Below are 22770 nucleotides of genomic sequence, written 5' to 3'. Positions count from 1 at the left end.
CAGCCAGCCCTCACCATACACAAACAGCCACACCAGCCACCCTGCTGCCCGGAACAAAATGCAGGAAACCCGGCGTCATGCCACACAGCGAGGCCCTCCTGCCCTCCCTGTGGAGAGGACCTGGCTGCAGGAGCCAGCCTGTGCACTGCAGCCACCAGCCTTCGCAATAATTAGGGACCAGCAACTAACTGGCCTCGGAGCCTGAAATACCCTCTCTGCTCTGGAGAAGGAGTCCCCTTTCCGCACCCGGTCTCCATCAGGGCTGCGAAATGCTTGCAGCGCAGGACCTAGGCTGAGCTGACTGCCTTGCCCTGTTGATAAGCAGAGGGCTGAATCCGCTACACTAGCACACACATGCATATTTACATGGCTTTCTTTAAATGAAGTTTAAGTTTTATGCAAATAAATTGCATTTATTCAAAACAACTCATTAAATAGTTCACCCACAATGTCCCAAAGGATGTTGCACAACACTCGCAGCTAAACTTCCCAGTTCCCAAAATAATCAACCACAGCCACAGATCCAACGCAGTGACCCACAGCTCTCCTGCTTCAGGCAAAAGCCTCCCTCCACGCACATAATGAAGCAAAGTGGATTGATTTAAGTCAAAGTGATCACCAATTTTAACCATGATAAATCAGCTGGCAGAAAATCTGGATGTAAATAACTGAGTCTGATGTTGTTTTGCATTGGTAGTCCTTAGGTATTTTCCTAAAGAAAGGCTGAGCCGGATCAATTCATAACCATTACATTAGATTAATTTGCAATTTAATATAGACTTTACAACCAAAAGTGCTTTTTCCTAAGTAGATACACTGTAACTGTATGCATCTATTTAAGCAATTATAATGTAAAATATAAATTCAGTTTTATAATTTTACCCAAATATTTTAGAAAAGAGTGAGTAGCATATTCCTCACCTAATAGAGGATGAGTAGTTTTTGACTTGTGATTTAAGTCAAAGTGGACTAAGATAAAAATTGGCATTAAAAATGTTCATTTAGCATGTTAAAATATTTCTCAGTGCTAACAAATTAAAAACAACTACTCTAAACTACCTGTGCTGGATTCACAGGAAACGTGTAAGGAACCAAAATACCTCTTGCACCTACAAGTAACAGACATAAAAAGGGACTTTTATCAATAGTTACTTAAATTAACTGTTTCTTCACAACCATCAAGGTCTTGGAGCTGGTGGGTCTCACTCTCTTGAAATTGCCTTTTACCTGGCTCCTCACTTCTGGATCTGCTCACCCGTGAGCTGAATTGGCTGAAATGAAGGAAACACTTGCACTGATTCATGGTTAAAAGTTGGGTTACTATCTGCACTAGTTTCACACATTTAACCAAGGGATTCTTCGAGATCGCTCATTTGATTTGCGCTGATTGATCACCCCGCGTGTTGCGGCACCCCGAGCCAGCACTGTGGGGCTGCTCCGCCAGGCCTTGCTGCTGCTGTGCCCGCCCAGGACCCTCCGGCTCTGCTCAGGACCTTCCGGCTGAAGTCACTGGGGGGAAGATAAATTACTTCTAACGCAGCCTGTCGCAGCGGTGCGGGGCAGGACGCACCCGACAGACGCGCTGCAGGTAGGAACCAGCACTGTTGCATGGGCGAGGACAGGCAGGGGCAGAGCACCCCGGTCCCTCGCTGCCCTGGCCCCTCGAGGTGGCGGCGTGGCCTTCGGTCCCCTTGCCAGGCTTCGGGGCTGCCAGCCCTGGACCTGCGGCCCAGACACCTCGCGGCGAGGGGCCCTGTGTGCCCGGCACGCCCGGCGAGCTGTGCCAATAGCAGCTCTCAGCACATGGCCCAGAGTTCGTGCCAGTCTTTGGTGGTCCCCAGGTGACGGGCAGCATCGGAGCCAGCAGAAAGCTCAGGGCTGCAGAGCCTGCCGGTATGGCCCACTGCACGCCTGAACCCTGGACCAGCGCTTTGCAGGTGCGGTGCCCCCAGCCCGGCCCTTGCCGGGGCTCCTCTGAGCACCTTGCGCCACATCCCCCTCACACGGGTTGTGCAGCCCTCCCACAGCCGGGCACGACTGCGCCACGGGCTCTGACACCTCAGGCAAAGCAGGGGTGGCCATGGGGCCCCGCGCTCTGCCCACGCAGGCTTCAGGCGTAAACTCCAGCAACCCTGGCCAAGGGGTTTAGCATTAACTGTTAAACTGCAGCCTAAACCGCAGCACCTTTGCTGAGGAATGTGACCCATGTTAATGACTGGTGTGCAAACCTTGGCTGCCACCTCTCTGCTCCTCACCTCCCTTTGTGCAAGGAACAAACCGTCACGCTGCTGCAGACACAATCCCCAGGGAGCGGGTGGGCTTCTCGGCTTGCACCAGCTCTGCACCTGCACCCTGTGCTGGCCGGGTGCTACGCTGCAGCTAACCCCTTGGTTAACTGGTGTAAGGGATGCTGGATGAAATGCAATGGTTCGTTATACTGAGGATCTCAGCCCACTCTTCCACAGATCCTACCGTCTGGATGCTGATAAGAGCGCTCAAACGTTTGCATTAGGAAAACAGACACAAAAAAAGCTACAAAGGGGCTTTAAAATATGTCATGCTTGGTGCCGCATTCAACAGCATACAGTAATGAAGCATGGGGCTGTACAGTGAATAAGAAGGATAAAAAAAAGCAGAACAGCTGCCTCATTCATTGAGCACTATTAATCTGATCTGAAAGAGGCTGGGTTCCTATGGAAAAAACAATGTGCGGCTTGTAATCAAAAAGCATCTCAAAGCATGTGCATAAGTGGTTTGATTCTCCCCTAAAAGGGGTGAAAAATCCAATACAACTATTGACAGCTAGAGTTTTTTACAGCAGCAGAAAGCAGATGCTTTGGCCAAGGATCAAAGTTTTCAGCACAGGTTTAGGCGATTTTGGAGGTCAATTCCTGACCTCCAGATCTTCCCTTTGCAGCAATAAAGTTCTGCTGATTTTCTTTTTTTTTTTTTTTCACTGCTCACATAGCTGAGACAAAACAGAGCCTGGAAAAAGGGATTTTAGGATCTATGTGGTACTGCGAAACCAGTGAGAGGCGAAGCCTGGGACAGAGGAGAGGAGCCTGCGTGCCCAGGAGCGGAGGGCAGGTGCCATGGCCGGCGGCCACGCTCCTGCCCCTTGGGAAGCCACCATGCTGGCAGGGCTGCAGCGTGAGCCCTGCTCTCCTCGCCCCTCTCTTTTCTGTTGGGCTCCCTTCCCTCTCTGGGCACAGAAAACAGCCGGCTGCACAGACTGGCTCCCGTGTCTTCCTCCTCCTGAAGGAAGCCGCAGCGAGTGATGTTCCCGCGCGGCCTCGGGACACAGGGCGATGTCCTCCTCGGCTCTTGGGGAAAGGCCTTTGTGGTAAAGCAAGGCTTTTCATTTCTTGAGTTAAAAATTACCTTGGAGAAGATAAAATGCAAGAACATGATTTTGAGCTTTTTATTCCTGATTTGTGATAGCAAATGTGGGTGGGTGTATATTTAAATCACGGGCTCCATCCGCACCACCAGGAGCCCACAACACATCCCTGGTATCGCTCAGTGTAAACACCTGGAATAAAGCTAGACACCACCAGCTCCGCGCTGCAGCCCCGGGGCAGCGCGAGTGCCAGCGCTGGCTCTGCGCGGGGCAGGAAAGAGCAGTCACCATTTCTGCCAGAGGCAACATCTGTGGACACCATTTGACACCAGATCCAGCTGAACGCAATCCAGAAGAGGAGAAAGGTCTGTGTTCCCCACGAAGGAGGCAGCTCACGGACATGTCAGACTGCTGCTGCTGCTGCAGGGGGCCCATCTCCTCCCTGGGCTCCGCCGGTGCACGCTGACCCAGCGCAGAGAGCTGCTGCAGGTTAAAGTTAATGGGGAAAAATGTTATTTTAACCTACAGCGGCTCCTCGGTCTGGCTTTAACATGATTTAAAAGGGAAAGGAAAAAGAGTTGCCAGCACGCAATGGAGAAGAAAAGCCCTTGGAAATCTCTGGAAGGAAGTCTCATCAGCTGTACACCACCGTTCCGAGCTATTTCAATAAGCTCCAGCTCTCTGATAGTTAGCAGCTTCCTAAGTACCACTCGTTTGCAAGAGGCTCTTATCTCCCTACGTATACATTTTTTATGCAATGTGCTGTGTCGTGATTCCTTGGAACAAGTTTTCCCTGCTTCCAGTGAAAAAGTAAATAGAAAACCTGCGCCTTGCCGCTCCATAATTACGACCATGGTGGCACCTGGCCACGTGGAGGGCGGCCAGGGCTGCCCACCAGCTGCTACAGAAAGCGTTTTCCCATGGGATATATCCCAGGTTTGGTCAGACACCTTGCAGGATTTCAGCGCCAGCACACACTGCAGACAGAGAGGACTTTGATGACCGCTGGAGACATTTTTGCGCTCTCCTAAAATTATTTCTGTATTGCCACCTTTTCCTACCACCGGGCCCCAAACAAGATTGCGACTTGCTTCCAAAGCGCTCCTGTCGCAAGGCTTTGGGAATCAGTTTTCAAACGTGTTTTAATGATACAAACCCACAATTCATAACTATTTCAGAGAAAAAATCTTAGCTTGGGCATGTTTCTGTCTCCTTAAAAAACAGACTATAATCTCATAAATCTTGTGGGTGTTTTGGATAATTTTATCCTGGGTCTCCACCACCCCCTCCCACAGAGCAATGCACAGCCAAAAGCTGAGCTGAAATGGCTCCTCCTGGAGAATAAGGAGCCATGGGCCGAATGCAGGAGCAGGCGGGTGAGACAGAGAAGCCCCACCAGCATTAGGAAGAATTCTCAGGGCCTTGCACATCGGCCTCCTCTTTCCTTTGTCCAGGCTCACACTCCCTCCCTGTGCCAGGGCCAGCACCAGCGTGCACCAGCAGCTCAGGCAGAACAGGGTTAAAGGAGGAGGGGAGGCTCCCAGGTTATCAAACTCCAAATAAATTGCTATCTTGGGAGTTGCTACAGAGCCCAGGCTGCCAAAACAAACCAATTCCCTGCCCTACCGCCATGGTACGGAATGGGTGCGTGGAGCGAAATGCTAGCACAGCACTGACAGTGGGCGCGCGACACGCTTGGGCTCCCCGTGCCGCCAGCACGCCAGAGCCTGGGCTGCAGCCCCACTCGCTGACAGGGGGGTCTGCTCAGCCCTGTTTGGTCACAGCACACTGCTCACCCCTGCCCACCCACTCTGTTTTGCACAGCCCATCGAGCAGGGTTACTCCCCAAATTCAGCCCTGCAGAGGCTGACACACACGAGGGCAGCCAGGAGTGTCCGGGATTTCCCGGCAAGTGTTAGATCCTGCAGGAGATGATCCCTGGAGCCAGAGAGGAGAGTGGCACTTGCCAGCCACGCTGTCTGCAGGCAGTTGCTGAATGCAGAGCACGCTGGCTCTGCCCCCTCGTGAGCTCAGCACCATGCAGTCCTTAATTACACCATCACACACCGCTGCTCAAAGACTACACCGCCGACCAGACGATTCTTCTTCCTCCTTTGATACAACAGCAGCCTCTCATCTTTTTCTGTGCAGCAGCAGCTGATGGTGAGGAAGGATTCTGTGCAACTGAGTGGGCCCCTGTGTCGATTCCTATCAACATATAGCGTATATAGGGCAGATCTACCGAAAGTCTGCATGTTAACTACATCAGCCCTGGTGCCAGGGGGTCCTGCAGGGAGCCAGGATGCCCCAGAGCACAGTGCTGCCCCAGGCCTCTGCCACCACAGCCCCAGGAAGCCTTTCCTGTTCTGCCAACTCCTGAAGCCACCCCAGGAGCGACATGGATTTGGGACAGCAATTTATATAAAGCATACATGCCAGCAGATCTTCACTACGATTTTTACTATTAGATTTTTAACCCACAATAAATGTTAACAAGAGTTTCATTCATCCTTTTCGTATCAATTGCTTCCATGAGCTCTGCATTTCTGTCTGCTGAGGTGTCCACAGTCAGCACCATGTTACTTAGCACGTGGCATCCGCACAGCTGTGCAGATTAAAACTCGCTGTAGCTACAGGAAAGCAGCTAGTGTGAGGGACCGCACCTTGCCCAGGAAGCCAGAGCGGGCTGCAGGCAGGTCTGCTGCCGTGCCCACCAGCGCGGTGCTGCAGTGGCCCTCCCAGCTGCTTCACACGGCTGCCGAGCGTCTGCAGCTGCCAAGCCAGCGCAGAGAAACTGACTGCGCCTCTTCCCATACTTTTCATAGTTAAAGCCCATTCTGTGTCCTGGGCAATCACCAGGGGACAGAGCACACAGCAGCAGAGCAAGAGCCTTTAGCACGCCCTGGCTCAGAAGAGATGTATCCACTGGCATTTCCTACATCCCCCTGTCTTTTCTCTGCTTTTATTTTAGGGAGAGGAAACAGTGCAGCAGGTAGCATGTTTTATAGAAAGGGCCTTTTATTTACAGAAAAACAACCCTCCTTTTCAAACCGCCTGGTCAGAACCAGTGTCCTTTGTCGCATGGCCCCTCTGCAGCACCCCTCTGCGCCAAAGGCGCCACAACCCCCTCCCCACTCGCCCTGCGCTGACCACACCACACCTTCCCTCTAGCCGCAGGCGAAGCTGCGTGCGGTCCCTGTGCCTCCAATGTCGGTGGGCAGCTCATTTGGCCACGGCTCGTGGCCACCACATCCCTGCCTCACCGGGCTGCAGAGACGCAGCACTGGTACTGATTGCAGGATGGACTGCAGCCGCACTCATGGGCTTGCGGCACAGTGAATTCAAATCAAATCCCAAATGAATGGCATGCCACACCGTCTCTTAGCAGCCTGCCTTCCCACCATCAGTCCTGGCTAAGCAGAAGTTCAGGAAAACTTTGCCCATCTCTCTTTTGTAATAGGAAAATTTATTTCTTCATTTCCCTTGGCTTAACAGAAAAATCAATGCTTTGTGCACTGGTTTTCAGGCTCTTCTTTCATTTGCATTAAGGAGATAACAAGCCAGAAAATATTAACCTGAAGTATCAGGTGACTGAGGGATGAAGGCAGAGCCTTTTCTGCAGCCACAGAGGGAAACGAGCAACTCCATCCTGCAGCAAAGGGAGGCCCTGGCCTCAGCAGAGACCTCAAACAGCCTCTCACAAAGAGACCTGGGTGGTCCCATGCCTCCAAGGCCCTTGGTCGTGAGACATTTCCTCGCCGGTCCCCGACTCATCACCAAAGCCCTGTGTGGGGGAGGAGCCCTCCTGCGGGACAGATGCCAGCAGAGGAAAGACATGTCAGGCCCCGCTGCCTGGACACCACAGGACATCCTTTCACAGGATGCGGATCCTTCAGCATCACTCGGGCTTTCCCGGCTGCGACACAGCTAATGGACCACGCTTCAGCATGATCCCCTTTGCAGATGAGACCAAATTCTCTCCAGGGCCACAAATCCACCTTACCGACTGTGATCCTGCCAGCTTGGGAACCGATGAGCTGGCCTGAAACCACCGAGACTGTCACCACAGGGCTGCACCCAAACAGACGCTACAAGAGATGGCGGCTCCCTCTCGGCACTGCCCACTCTGCCAGTGCTGAGGAGCAGAGCCCACGTTCCCGGCATCGCCAACCAGCCATGCTTACATGCCTCCCATAGACGGACAGTCCCCCAGTCAACGTCCTCGTGCGCCCGACTTCCCTGCGCAGCCCAGACGCTCCCAAACGGCACCATCACAGCACCCATCCACAGCTCCATGCCTCTCCCACACAAACAGCTTTCTGTTTCTCATCCCAAATTAGCATCTGCCCCTCAAAGGGTCTCTTTGCTCTCAGTATCACTCTTCCCCTCCACTACAGCACGAATTGTCCTTCCTCCTCCTGCCAGGCCACCAACATGACCTGCCGCGACTTCACTCCACCTCGGGGCTCCCAGCAGACCGGCCACCCCCCTTGCACCCATCGTCCCCCAAAACCTGCTTGCAGGAGCACAGCACCCACAGTCCAGGTGGGAGGAGCAGGAACCGGGGTCCCATCACGGTGGACCCCACATCAGGCTGGGCAGGCCCAGGCACTTCCCAAAGAGCTCAGTCCCCACACACACGGGACACTGCTACTTAGAGTCCTTCAGAAACTGCTAGTGGGAAGGGAGGGGAGGAGAGGAGACAAGGACCCAAAACTGAAGGAACAAAAGATACCCTTCTTGTGGCACCTTCCTTCCCCTAAACACTTGCCTTGAGTGCCTCAGCTGCCACACAGATTGCTCACAGAGGGGAATAGGGGACAGCAAATTTTGGGCACCATGAAAAATATTCAGCTAAGTAGTGGAGTCGCCTGCCAGGGGCCATGCAGGACAGAGAACCCTTCAGGCTGTAGGGCACCGTGTGGCTCCTGACCAAGGTCCCAGGCACTCCCCAGCACAGGAGCAGCGTGTGCCAGCACCTGCCAAGCACTGCTCCTCTCCCACAGTCCTAGCCTCTGCCCCTGCCCAGGACAGTCCATGGCCCCCATCGCCTGCAAGGCTGTCCCATGCCCATAGGCTTTGGGAACCGTGTGACTCCCTGGGACAATTCTGCCTGTCAGAAAGAAGGGCCATTTGCAACCTCTGTCGGTCAGTAGTCTGAGGGGCTTATAGCCCGTTTATGTCCCCAGCAGAGCTCTTCACCGCAGTGAATGCCACCAGCTACTTCTGCACTGCGAGAAAAGGAGTCTCCTTTTGGTAATTAAGACGTGATCCCTTCCCATCCAAGCACACCCCTCCCCAGTTTCTGCACTGAAGACAGGCCCATCCTTCTGTCCCATCTCCACCTCCCTCTCTGCATCTCATCTGTCTGTGCAGAGTAGGAGATGTGTCCTGTTCCTCCTGCGCTCCAGGTTCCATTTCTCAAGCTGTTTGTATGGGTGTAGGGCAGCTTACCCTCTCTTCCCTGAGCTCAAGAGTCGGTGCAGGTTGCTCAGACTATTTAACCTGAAAGTGCTGGCCCATCATTAGGATGTAAACAGTGATGTGCCTGAAGAGACTGCCTTTTCAGAGACAAGATCACAGCCTCGGGTGGAGATTTGCTCCTAACAATGGAAACCACTAACAGTGAATTCAAAGGCTTTCAGCTGAATAAAGACAGTGATGGAGAGTAGCAAAGGAACCTAAAAGAGGCTTGGAGACAACTCGAAGAGAGCTGGGAAACTTGACTTGAAAAGTCAGTTGCTTCACCGTCTAAAAACCCACCTGAAGGCTCCAACCCTGACAGAAGAATGAACTTGAATAAACTGAACTTTGCCCAGCTGAAGTCCTGATCTCTGAAACTCTGGCAGCTAATGGAGTCTGACTTGTTACTGAAAAGCTACCTGTCCACCCTGTGCCTGAAGATCCCAAAAGAAACAATCCCCATCTTAAAGTAGTGCTTGCTATAGCAAAGCCCGTGTCATATCAGCCATGTGCTGCAACTGCCAAGCCAGATCCAGAGCCCCAGAGGCACCCATGGGAGGAGGGTAGGGGGGTCACTTCAGACTGTGCTAGGGCTGGAGTTCAGTGAGCAAAACCCCTTTGGCACACCAACTCCTTGCCAGCACCACACAGTCCTGTGGAGGCCAGCGGTCTCTGTTGTGTTCCCATCCCTTCTCCTTATGTTTGTGCTCTTCCTAGAGCAAGCAGGGAAGAAAGCCTCTTCTCTTGGATGATCCCCGAGGCTTGTGCCCCATCACTCAGAGCAACTCAACCTCTGGACACATCCAGGTCAGAAGCCAAGTAGGAAGAGGTGAGGATTGGTATTGGTCCCATTACAAGGCAGGCATTTGACTGCCTCTCTTGCAGGTGCCATCAGGGTCCTGTGTGTGCCCGGATCAGAGAGCTGATGTATGGGGATAATGCACAGGAGCCTAGGGAAGTTCAGGGCCAGGCATAGGACACTATACAGCTCTTAGGGATGCATACTGTTAAGCCAGCTGGGTTTTTCCTGCCTCCCTTTATTTAAGTGAAGGTACCTCAGCTAGCACAGAAGAGGAGTTTGCAAAACAGGCAGTTTCTATTTGGGAAGTCAGCCCCCACCTGAGCTATAAATGCAACAGCCCTCTCCAGGCACTGCCTTGGTTTGAAAGAAAGGGATGCCCTTGACACCAGCCTGAGCACAGCTGCGGGCTGGTGACAGCATGGGAGTACCATGCAGGGAGCAGCTCGGGGTGTCTGGCTCCCCTCGCCCAGCCCGCGGGGCAGCAGAGGATCTGACAGAGCAGCCATCGCAGCCTCCCATGGCTCCCCAGGGCAAACTGCTCTGCAGGGAGCCTGCACCCAAATCTTTCATCCTGCCTCTCTGCCCAGGGGAGCAGGTGCCACCGCACAGCCTCTGACTCCCATCTGCAGGCCATGAAATCCAGAGCACGCTGCCCCGTGGGACGGGCAGGAGAGACAGGGCCGGTCAGACAGCCCTGCCCCTCCACGAGCGCGGCGCACAACTCGTGAGCTCCCGCTACTCACACTGCGAAGCCAGAGCCCTGAGCTGCGACTGCAGTGAATTCCTCTGTTCATCAACCAGGCTGGCGGTGCACAGGCTACACTTGCCAGGATGCGAGCACTGTGGTGCTCGTATCTGCACCCGGCAGCGCAGCTCCACATCCCCAGCACTCCCCACCACACCTCTGCGGGCACCCGAAGCGCTGCCTGCCAGCCTCACTCGGCCGTCTGAGGGGAGCAACGCCCCTAGCCCCCAGCCCCGGGCAGCCAGGCAGCCCGCGGGTCTCCCCAGGAGCTCCCACTCTGCTGGCTCTCACCCCCAGCCCACGGAGGGAAACATTTCTACTCTTCAGCCCTCTGATATGCATCTGCCCCTTGGGGAAGGGAGATCTGGGAGGGAAATTCCTACTTTATACATGCAAAAATGCTTTGCATGAAGTGCCCCACTCCCTCCACTGCCTCGGGTGATCTTCGGTCTGGCAAGGCTGAGCTGCTTCTCTCTGACTCGGGGACTATCCCCTGGCTGCAGTGGAGGACTTGCAAGGAGGAAGAGGGTGGGGGGTTACAACACATCATCACACTGACTCCAGCATCGCTGCTTCCTCCAATGCCCACGCACACTCCCAAAACAAACTAAGACTGGGAACGGAGGTGCGGAGCAGTGCAAAAGAACAGCAAAGCAGAAAGGCGGATACGACGGCAATGTGCAGAGCAAGAACCCTCACTGACAGTCCTTGCACCCTGCCCCATGCTGCATCACACAAAGGGATCTGGGGTGAGGGGCTGGAGCAGGATGAGATGCAGGTCTATGCATCAGCTCGGGGATAGGTGTGCACAGGGATGGCGGAGGAGGAGCTGATGTGCCAGGACTAATACAGCAGTGAAGGGAAAGAGCAGACACCGTGTCTCTGAGGGCTTTGCTGACAACCCCAGCAGGGGCTGGGGCAGGAGCGAGAGGGTGTAAAGCCCTTCCTGCAGCACAAGGTCAGTCCTCACTAGAGCAGAGCATCTGTCCGATTCTTCGACAGCAAAGGCAGTGCTGCCTTGCCTGCCTCTGCTGCTCCCCAGCACTTGGCAGCTGAGCCTGCAGAGCTGTGCCTGCGAGCGTGCCAGCACCTCAGTCCCAAGTGCTTGGCCCTCAGCCCCAGTGCCACCATCCTCTAGCAAGCTCTCTGGCCCCAGCCGCTACGCCTCCGTCACCAAGTAGGACCCCCACACCAGTCTCCAAAACAGAAGTCTTTCACCACCAAAGAGGAGTGCTCTCACTTCTTTTAGTCACCCCCAGCAACGCTCTGCTCGCCCCAAGTCTCTCTGTCTCCTCACCTCCCCCCACTCCTCATCCCCAAGGGGCACCCCCTCTCCTGCCCACAACGCCTCGTCCCCAAGCACACTCTCCCTGTGCCTTGCAGCCCATCCATCCCCAGGCAAGCCACTGCTCCCAGCACTCCACCTCTAATGAGCACTCTTCGTTAGGGCCACAGTTACCGCAGCCTTTCAGTGAACTTTCTCCCTGCACTGACCAAGCTCAGTTTCCAAGCACTCGCTCGCCTCAAGCACCCAATAACCCAGGTGACCCTCAGCACTGCCTCCGTCTGTAACAGCCACAACACACCCTCCACGGCTCACTGCGCCCTGACAGACACCGGTGCCCACAGGTAACCACCCGCTGTGCCACCCTCTGCTCCTCCGTGCCACACGGTCTGCCCCACATCACAGCTGCCCCAGCTGACACACCATGATGCTCGTGCCCTGCTGTGTCACACCTCGGCTCCCAGCAGGTCACACCTGCACGTCCTGCCTGCGGCACCGGCACCGTGGCCCGGCACACCACACCGCGCCGCACCGCCATCCGGCGCAGTGGTGCACCCAGCGCACACTGCAACCTGCCGTTCTGCACCCGGGCCTGACACCTTGAACCCGCTGCGCTCACATCGGCATCCGAGCACAGCCCACGCACACCCACAGCCGGCTCCGCGCCGCCCTGCTGTCCGCACACCATGCCCGCTCTCACCGGCCCACACCGCCAGCGAGCAGGCGGCCGTCAGCTCCCACCGCTGCGCTGCGGCTCCGAGCTCCCGCAGCCCGGCCCAGCCAGTACTGGTGCCGGAGCCGATCCCGGCGGCGGTGCCAGTGCTGGAGCAGTACTGGTGCCAGTACCATGCCGGTGCTGGAGCCTCCTGAGCTGCGCCCGCTCCCCACACCCAGCCCCGCTGTCCCCCGCGCTCGCGGAGGCGGCGGAGTGCAGCTCGGTCCCGGGCCGGTGCGGGCCCCGGCGGCGGGAGCGGCCCCTGGCTGCCGCCGCACCGGGGGCCCCGGAGCGCCCCGGCCGGGCTGCGCACCGGAAAGACAGCGCTGCAGCCGGGGCTGCCCGGCCCGCTCCGCCCGCATCGCCGCCGTGCTCTGCGGAGAAAAGGGGAGCCGGGGCAGCGGAGAGCGGGGAGCCGGGGAGCAGGGCAATGAGGAGCGGAGCAATGGGGAGCCGGGGCCCCGGGGAGCGCGGCAATGGGGAACGGGGCAATGGGGAGCCGGGGCAATAGGGAGCAGGGCAATGGGGAGCCGGGGCACCGGGGAGCGGGGCAATGGGGAGCGCGGCAATGGGGAGCCGGGACAATGGGGAGCGGGGCAATGGGGAGCCGGAGCACCGGGGAGCGGGAAGCCGGGGAGCGGGGCAATGGGGAGCAGGGCAATGGGGAGCCGGGGCACCGGCGAGCGGGGCAGCGGGGAGCCGTCCTGCGGGGCCCGTGGCCGGCCGTCCACCCTGGCCGCGGCGATGCGAAGTTTGCCGGGTGATGTCGGGACGGCAGCTGTCGCGGAGCGGGGCCGGGGCCGGGTCGGGGCCGGTCGGGGTCGGGGCCGGGGCCGGGGCTGGGGCGGGCACTCACCGTCTGCTGGAGGTCGGGGATGCCGATGCGGACGACGATGGCGCCGGGCGCGGGCTCCTCCATGCGCGCCGGGGCCGCCAGCTTGGGGGAGCGGGGCCCGCTGGGGCCCCGGGCCGGGTCGAGCCGCGTCTCCTCCCGCAGGCCGGCGCCCGGCTCCCCGGCGGCGCGGGGCTGTCGCTCCGGCGGCGGCGGCGGCTCTGGCGGCGGCGACTCCGGGCTCTCATGTTTGCTGCCGGCGGGGCTCAGAGGCATGCTCCGTGCGGCGCGGCGGGGCGGCCGGCACCGGCACCGGGGGCCGCGCTCACAGCCCGCCCGGGGGCCCTGCGGGGTGAGGAGAGCCGGTGAGCGCGGCCGCCGCGACCCGCGGGGGGACCCCGGCTGGGACCCCGCGGGGGGACCCCAGCAGGGACCATCCTCCGGGAGGGGCCCGGCGGAGGACCCCCACACTGCACACGGGCATCCCTGCAGGGACCCCGCGGGACCTCCCTCCCCAGCAGGGACCATCCCCCGGCAGGTGCCCGGGAGAGGACCCCCACACTGCACACGGGCATCGCTGCAGGGACCCCACAGGGGGGACCCCAGCACTGGCAGGGACCCAGCGGTGCATGCTCATCCTCCACTCGGCGACCTGGTGGGGATTTCCGACAGGGACCTGGTGGACCCCACACTACACCCAGGCCACCCCCACATTGACCTCGTACAGGACCCCTGACTGCCCCACACAGAGATCCCCATCTCAGGGCACTCACCCTGGAACCTCCAACCAACCATGCAGGAATCTCACAGAGGCACCCCCACAGGGTTCCACATGGCAGGGACCCTGTGGGGACACCCCCCCACACAGGGATCCTCGTGTTTAGGGCCTGCAGAGGACAACCCCCACCCTACATGGGAATCCCCATGTCAGGGACCTCACCAAGAAGCCCCACACCATGCAGGGATCCCCACAAGTGCCCCCTGGCCCCTGCAAGGGCCAGCTGCCACTGCATGCCCTCCCTGGCCCCCACAGTGGGCACAGCCCCCATTGCAGTGACTCCCACCAGCCACCCAGAAGGGACCCTTCCTCATCCTGGCAGCAAAGCATGGACCTGCCCCAGGTTTACCCCATCCCAGGCGCATGGACACCCAGAGCCTCTGCTCATCCAGGGAGGGCTCAGAGCGCAGTGCACACAGCAGAGCCAGCACAGATGGTCTGGACACAGCGCCCTGGGGCAGAGGACGGGTTGTCCCAGCTTCTGGGGCCTGCTCTGCTCCTTTGATTAGCCGTCTTTTCTCCACACCACCACCAATGCCTGTAGTTCGTCTCAGCGGCCCTGTCCCCCATCTGCAACCATGATCCTCCATCTCCACATCTGCACCAGCATATCTGGAGGGCGTGCCTGGCTCCTTCCCCATCTGCCAGGGGGGACTTATGAAGGAGGCTGGACATCAGCAGGACAAGCAGGTGTGACTCGGGGGAGGGCTCAGCACCCTGCCTGTCTCTGGGTTTTAAAGGGAAAGGTCTTGGTTCTCGCCCTGTAAACTGTTCATCCTGCACTTGCTGGAGTGCTGCCCACTGTGAGGTCCCCGATAGCCCTGCTCGGAGGCATTCACCACCCAGCGCGTGTCTGTGCACACCCGCAAACAGCCGGACTGGCCCCTGGGCTGCAGGCTCCAGCAGCACCTCCACCGGCCCATCAGGCGAGGAGCTGGGGCTGTTTGCCAGGGGTTTCCCGAACCGGCTCATACTTGGACAACAGGATGCAGCAGTGCCCTTGTGCCAAAGTTTTGGGAGTGGGAGGACGGCTGACCTGCGATTCCACCCCAGAGACCTGTCTCAGTCAGAGAAGCCACGTGCGCACACACTGGAGTGGTGGCAGGCGCAGCTACCGTTAGCTCCAGCATAGAACAGCACAAGCAGCCGCCACCACGGGCCGCTATTTCTGCCAGTCCCCCCACCAGTGAGGGCTAATTAAAGCCAGGAGGACCCTGCCTGCCCTGCAGGTCAAGCCCTTGCTCACAGGCAGGGACAGGCCAGCGACTGCCCTGCCAAGAGCAGATGGGATGCTGGGCTGAGCCCTTCAGGACTGTGCATGGGACTGTGTCCGGTCCATCACTGGCTGGGATTCAAGGCTTTAATCTACGTGACAATCCTCAAACAGAAATAGCCCCCAAACCATGGAGAGCTGGAGAGATTTACGGTATGGCCTGGATCTGTCCAGGAAATGACTAATGGCTCTTCCTTCGGCCCTCCCACTCTGAGGCCACAGGACTGCACAAAGCAGGCATCAGTGAGAGCCTGACTCTGCCAGGCTGGCCGGCCCGAAGCAACTCTCCCAGCTGGAGCAGCATCTGCTGCAAATGCCTTGCACTGGCAGAATAGGCAAGACAGGCAGAGAAGGCTGCATCCACAGACCTGGAAGGTCGGGGTCACAGGGGGAGTCTAACGGGTCCTGCAGCAGGAGCACTGCAACACCGTGGCACTAGCTCCAGAACGGAAATCATGGCTTGATCGTGACAAACAATGAGATCAGCCCAGGAGCAACGGGCCAGTCTCTGGGCTCCTCCTTTCCTTCGATCCACACGTGCAGCCCTGCGCTGGAGAGCCGCAGGTCCTATCTGTCTGCTGCTGCTTCAGATGCAAGGACCAGGGAGTCTACAGCTCCCCCTGCACCTTGGACTTCCATCGCCCCTGGTCCCTCAGTGCCACCCTGGCATGGGTCAAGCCTTAGTGCCCAGAAGGAGGACACAGTGCCATGACAGTTTCAATCATCCCCAACTAGTCCCTTTTTAAGGTATGAGTAAACTTTCTTGCCCAGCAGCAAAGAAAGCCAAACCCATGCCTTTCCAGGGTGCCTGTCCCACAGCAGCTCTCCTGCTGTGTCTCCCTGGGGTCTGAGAACAGCTCCCTAGCATGGCACTGTGGCAACAGAAGACGAGACCAGTGGCGTTGGGAAGCCTCCTGCTCCACGGAGCACACAGCGTACCCCATCTGGCGTTTGTCCAGGCCCCAGGTAGAGGTGCATCAGAATTGCAGCTCCGCAGAACACGTGCTGGGGCCGAACAGCTCACAGGTCTCAGGCGAAGGGATGCAGGCTTTGAAGCAGAAAAGGCCACCTGGCAAAAGCGAGGGCTGCAGGGAACAGGCTGGGCTCTGCGGCTTTGCGTCAGGGACACCAGGGACGAGGTGGGGCTGGTGAGGGGAAGAAGTGGATGCAATGACCATGAGTCACAAACAGCCGAGAAGGAGCTGCCGGCCAAGGTCTCTCACAGCACAAAAGACAAAGGAGTAAGAGAGGTCAGGAAAGGAGATGGCAAAAATACCTGTCAAACAAAGGGCCTGAGAGGGGAGCACAGAAAGTCTGAACTGGGAAGCCAGCAGCCGAGGCCTGCACATGGCAGAGTCACACCGAACAACTCAAGGCCGAGAGAAGAATCATAGAATAGAATCATAGAATCATAAAATTATTAAGGTTGGAAAAGACCTCTAAGTCCAACCGTCAACCCAACCCCCCCATGCCCACTACACCATGTCCCTAAGCGCCGCATCTACACGTCTTTTAAATACCTCCAGGGATGGGGACTCAACCACTTCCCTGGGCAGCCTGTTCCAAGGCCTGATCACTCTTTCGGTAAAGAAATTTCTCCTAATGTCCAGTCTAAACCTCCCTTGGCGCAACTTGAGGCCATTTCCTCTCGTCCTATCGCTGTTACTTGGGAGAAGAGACCAACCCCCACCCCACTACAACCTCCTTTCAGGGAGCTGTAGAGCGCAATGAGGTCTCCCCTCAGCCTCCTCTTCTCCAGGCTGAACACCCCCAGTTCCCTCAGCTGCTCCTCATAAGACTTGTGCTCCAAGCCATGAAACCTGCAGCCATGCGCGCGCGGGTCCAGAAGGCCTCTCCCAGCCTGCCACCAGCAGCGTGCCCGGGTCCCGGGGGAGAGGCGAGGGTGCCACAGCGTTCAGGGACGCTGGCCCATCCTTGCACGCGCACTGAGATACTGCAAGACCAGGAGGCACAGCGTGCAGCTGGGCCCTGAGGAGTGCCCAGCACCCTGCAGCGAGGGGCTGAGGGCAGGACAGGGACGGCGCAGACCCTTGGCAGGACCCATCACAACCCACGCACGACCCTGAGAGCCCATGGTGTCCAATCTTGACAGCTGATGCCCCGCGGAAGAAGCGGGGCTGAGGGAAGCCGGGTCAGTACGGAGGATGCTGTGCACATGCCAGCCACCCGGCCAGGCCGGGAGATGGGCCAACGAAGGGCCCGTGTCAGAAGTCCCTGGCCTGGGATTGCTCCCCGAGGCTGGCAGCTGCCGTGGGACGGGCAGAGCCTCGCCAGACATGGCAGCGTGGGAGACGGGCTCCGCCTGCCTCTCCGTCAGGCCTGAAAGTAGCCGAAGGCTGGACGCAAAACGAGCTGTCACCACTGCTGTCCAGCTACTGCCATGGGCTTGGGGTGAGGACTGGGACTGGGCCTTATTTTCATAAGTGACTTGGAAGAAGGGATCAAACAACACCTTAATGAAATGTGGTGTGAAACTGGGAGTAGGCAAGTGAAAAGGCCCTAAAGAGATTAGAAACAAGAGCAGGAGGAACACAAAGTTCTGCTTGGAAAAATGCATGTAGTAAGGAGATAAATCATCAGAAATACAAGCGACACGTGGTCTGACCGCGTCCCGTGGGCATGCATCCACACAGAGGCGGGCAGACTCTGGAACAGATGGGACAACAGCAATGCACACTTGTGTATGCCCTTGCAAGCAGCAGAGCAGGAAGACCTCCTGCAGCTGGGGCATGTGCATATACCTGCACCTTCATGGAGCTGGCAAGGACCCATGAGCTGCAGGAAGCCTGGAGCCAATACAGAGGGATCCTTTGGATGCAGACCCATCTGCCCAAAGACATTGGAGAAGGATCCCAAGCTCTGCCCATCACCTCTCCGGAGCCATGCCCGTGCCAAGCAGGCAGGGGCATGTCTCACTGACAGCACAAGTGACCGTTCTGCACAAGACCCCCCAAATGCTACAGCTTTCCTCTGAATGTGCGCTGCCGCAGAGGGGCCTGGTTCCCACCCGCTGCCTTTCTCCTTCTGACACACCGCCACACAGGGAGTCAAGCGAGAGCAATGCCACAATGTCGCTTTGTGCTGCCTCAGCCAGCACAGCTCCAGCCACCCTCAGATACCACCCTGCAGCAACAAACCGAGCAGGCCAGGATTTACCCCCTAAATCAGTCCTGCAACCAGGGTGTCCCTGCAGGCAGAAGTGGCTCCGGCTCACGGCCTCTCAGGGGCAAATCTCCCCCTGCCCAGCCTGGCAGTGGCACCCATCTGAGCCTGTGCCTGCGGTCTGCTGCCTGTAGTTCTGTTCAACTATTGCCGTTCATTGATTTTATTTCTTTCCTTTTTTTCTGTCTTGTTATTTCACTAGGAGGAGAAATTAAATGCTCCAGATGGTAATTGTCAGGATTATTCTTGCTTTTTTTCCCAATCTTCTGGTACCTCATTAGTTCCCAATAATGTTTAAGACACAAATGTGAATGGTTGGAAAAATGCACTGGCCACCCCCACCCCCGAACTCCATTACAGACTCGCAGAGTCATTCACATTCATTTTCTCTTATTAAATCAACTTCTCTGCTGAGGAAAAAAATCACTTATCTTGAAAAAAGATACAAGTTTAGTATCTTAGAAATTATAATCCAATGAGTCTTATTCTAACACCAGGAAAAATGGATGAAAAATCATCAGAGAGAGTTATAAAATCTTTTAAGAAGATTTTATAGTGACAGGAACAAATCAGTAATGCTTCCATCAAAGAAAGTCACGCCTCACTAGTCTAGTAGAGCTGCCTGCACATGCCACCAGTAAGTAGAAACCCAGAGCAGAGCAGTTTATTTGGATTTTCCCACTCTCCACCATCCCCGGTATTACAGAGTCTAAGCCACCTTCCCTGCTGTCTCTCACAAATCTCTCTGTCAAGGGCAGCCATCCCATGGGGACCATCCCATGCTACGCTGCTGAACACTGCTCTGGCATCTTCACAGTTCTCCATCAGGGCTCCAGGTCCCCCCTGGGTTAGAGATAATGCAGAACCACAGCCGTCACTCAGTGTATTACTGAATTACTCTTCTCTGGAGCGAAGGCATCCGGCTGGGAGAATCCTGGAAAATGTGCAGTGCTAGCACTGCAGTGGTGGGACCTAGAAAGGTCCAACAGGTAAGATCTGAAGAAGACAACCAGCCCCAGGGCATGATAAGAGCAGGAAAAAGAAACCAAGGTGCTCCCCCGCAGGGGTGCCAGCTGGAACTGCTCCTGACAGGGTAAGCTGGCACCTCCCCGGGGAGGAGGGAAGGTGCTGCCACTCCATCCTGTGGCAGGGTGAAGACTGGGCTGGTGTAGCCAAAGGGAGCCCAGAGAGGGTTGCAAAGACCTGTGGCTGTTGTCAGCATTGGCACCAGGTCCTTCAGCTTGGGGTGAGAGCCCAGCGCTGTGCAGAGCCAGAGCCGGCCGGCGCTGGGCTGTGGGAGAGTGGGAGGTTGCTCTTTCCATCCTTCAGCTGCCACGTCTGAAATCCTCTCATCAAACTCCTTCCTCCAGGTCTTCTCTCACTCTCTCTCCTCTTCCTGGAAAGCTGTTTCAGACTCTTCTTTGCTGTGATGGTTAGAAATGGCCTAATTTCTAGCCCACACATTCACGGCTAGTTTATCCTACTCTTGCGTCAGCATTGTCTGTTAGCCTGTGCAGCTCTTCTCCTTTGTTTATGTAAGTATTTATATACATATCACAGGCAGCAATTAGATCCACACTCAGACTTCACTTTGCAGGCTAAACAAGTGCCACTTACGTGATCTCCTCTTGCGTGCCAGACCCCTTCCCCCAGGGACACACTTGGAGGGACTGACAGACTCAGGAGGGGCCCCGGTCACAGGGACCAGTCGCAGGTTGAATTCATACTTAAGGACACAAAATAGCGCACTTCCAAAGGAGTCCTGTGCATGGCTCGTGCCTTTCCAGGCTTCAGAACCCTTGTCACCCAGAGTGCGCATCGCAGGCAGGTATCAGCTCTCGCCCCAGGAGCAGTCCCACGGAATGCTAACAGTCTGCTAGGGAGCATTGGAAATGAAACAAGGACAATAACAGCTAACACCTCAACAGCAACAATCTTTCCAGAATCAAGGGAGATCTTACAAGTCTCAGCACGGGGGGAAAGCAGAACGGCACACCTTCTGCATCTTCCTCTGCAGGGGCTGTTGGCCACCCAAGCATTGTGCCAACGAAGACCTGAGTGGGTTAACCTGCACCCAGCCACACTGTCTTGCAAAAACCTCCAAGCACCAGTCTTCTACAGCAGACAAGGCAGCCTGCCTGGGACTGGCAGTTTTCCCTGCCTGAATCAGGGTTAAATTCCCTCCCTTTCCAGCACCTGCTTTCCCACACACAGCGAGCCTGCTGGTGCACTGCCTCGGGCTTCACCTCTCCACTCACATGCCCAGTGACTCCTGAAAGGCCTGGCCCTTTGAGGAACAGGGTCTCCCAAGACGCACAAGCATGGGAGCAGCTGGCTCACCACATCCCCAGGTGCGCCTGCACAGCAAGGGCTGGCACTTCGGGCATGGTACAGGAGGCTGCAGGCAGCTGCTCTCTAGCACAAGTGCTGCTTTCCTGGGAGAAATGGCAGGGAGCGACAGCTAGTGCACCGTCAACTCGGCGGGGACCAGGTACTTGGGTCATGCTGATGTGTGGGAGAAGAACACCCACCCCAGCTCTCCCCCACAGCTGCACGCTGGCAGGGCACAAGCTGCACCAGGTCCCTGTACTGCAGGGCTCCTCGCGCCGCACCGGGGTTGTGGGTGGATACAGCAGCATCACAAGTGGGGGCCGAGGGGAGATCCGGCATCCTGCTGGGGTCTCGCTGCCAGGGTGGGTGTAGAGAGCAGCACACAGGGCTATCGCTACTGGGATCACTGGGAATGGCCCCACGTGCTGGAGCTGTTGTGGTTGTGGCAGGACAAGCTGTTGGGGTACCGCCTCTGCCTCGCTGCTAGTGAAAGGACCGACTAGGACAAACTTCACCTGACTTACTCCAGATCAGCACCCAGGCAGCTGCACCGGGTACAAGGCAGCACATCCACCCACCTGCACCAGCATCACTCCTGCCCTGCCAGACCCTGCAGACACAGACGCGGAGCCCTAGGCAACGCTTGCCCCTCCAGAGACTGGACCCAACGCCTGCTCCAGCAGCTCCCATGGCACCCCAGGCTCCACTCCTACAACGGCACCGAGCCTGGCCCTGGCTCTGCGTGCAGGTGCTGTGCAAGGTCCTCTTCAACCCCGAGTCCTCCCAGGAGGGGAGCCCTGGGTCATGTTTAACAGCCCTGCCCAGAGCCCCCAGCCCTCCCGCACCGCTGCAGGGAGTCAAGCCCTCACCTCAAAGGATCGGGGAGCGTCCGCTTTCGCTTGGCTGGCAATGCCCATGGTACAAGCAGAGTCGTCCTCTCGCACAGGCCAGACGTTACTGATTTACCAGGAGCGGCTGCGGCTGCAGCTGGAATGCACGGTCGATGGTTGCAGGCACTGTAGAAGGCACAGTGGCCTCCACGGGGGGGATGGGGAGCGGGAGGGACTGTGCTGCTCTGCCCACCACGGGGCCTGAGCTCAGTGGCCTGCGCGGGGTGTCGGGAGTCTGGGGCTCCCATGGGCCACCTTCCCACCGAATCAGAGCTGGTCTTTGGTATCCTGCCAGCTCCGTGCCCGGGGCTGCCAGGCAGGGCCGTGCCCAAAGCCAGGGCTCCACGACGCTGGAGCTGTCCTCATTGCTTATCTGGGCACAAGCAGGTCAGTTGGCCCTGCTGTTTGCCATGGCTCCGTCCCAGCCCCACGTGACAGGCAGCACAAAGCAGTCTGTACCAGCCCAACCTTGTCCTTTGCCACCGCTGCCCGTGTCCTCCAGAACTGCCAGGGCAGAGCCAGGGGCAGGCATAGGACTGTGCTTACTGTGGCCCCAGACTGAGTGTCAGGATGCACAGAGCTAACAAGGAGCGGGAGAGGGAGCAGTGCTCATTGATCGGCCTGCATGTAGCCGCAGTGTCCTATAGGGTCTGATGGGTAATTCTCCTGCCAATTGATTTCCCCTCTCTCCATTTGCCAGGGTTAGTGGGTCACTGGGGATGTGCAGTTGATTAAAGAGCAAGTCCCGCAACGCACCGCTCTTGTGAGCAAACCTGCTGCACCAGCACTTGGCTTTCCTGGGGTGACAGCAGAGCAGTGCTGACCCCAGTGAGGGGCAGTGGGATAAGGAGCAGCATCTTATGCCCGTGCAGGACAGGCCTGGGAACACCAGGGCTCACCTGTGTCTCTGAGTGCCCAGCAAAGAGGCAGGGGCACCCTTGAACTCCCCCAACACATGCACACGTGGAGGCAGCTGCAGTGCATGGCTGGCAGGGATTTGTAGGGGATCCTGTCTGCAGAGTTCTGAGGCAATAGTCTTTGGCACAGGGGTTCCCAAGAATTGTCCTTAATAATTGTCCCACAGCCCCTTACTGCCTGCCTATGTCCGCTGTGCACTGCTGCAGGAGAGGAAC

General features: G+C 57.3%; 1 protein-coding gene across 1 annotated transcript in view; it reads right to left on the bottom strand.

The window, feature by feature from the left end:
- Nucleotides 1-21664, bottom strand: part of SHANK3 (SH3 and multiple ankyrin repeat domains 3) — a 373777-nt gene extending 352113 nt beyond the window's left edge. The window contains exons 1-2 of the mRNA XM_075140908.1: nucleotides 21617-21664; nucleotides 13207-13527 (exon numbers count right to left, since the gene is read on the bottom strand). Of these exons, the coding sequence (XP_074997009.1) occupies nucleotides 13207-13527; nucleotides 21617-21664 (369 nt within the window). The remainder of the gene's footprint in view (nucleotides 1-13206; nucleotides 13528-21616) is intronic.
- Nucleotides 21665-22770: the final 1106 nt, after the last annotated feature.

This window comes from Calonectris borealis, chromosome 1 (genome assembly GCF_964195595.1).
Source record: "Calonectris borealis chromosome 1, bCalBor7.hap1.2, whole genome shotgun sequence".
Taxonomy (NCBI): domain Eukaryota; kingdom Metazoa; phylum Chordata; class Aves; order Procellariiformes; family Procellariidae; genus Calonectris; species Calonectris borealis.
Note: the sequence above shows the minus strand (reverse complement) of the source record. Positions and strands in the feature narration are given on the sequence as shown.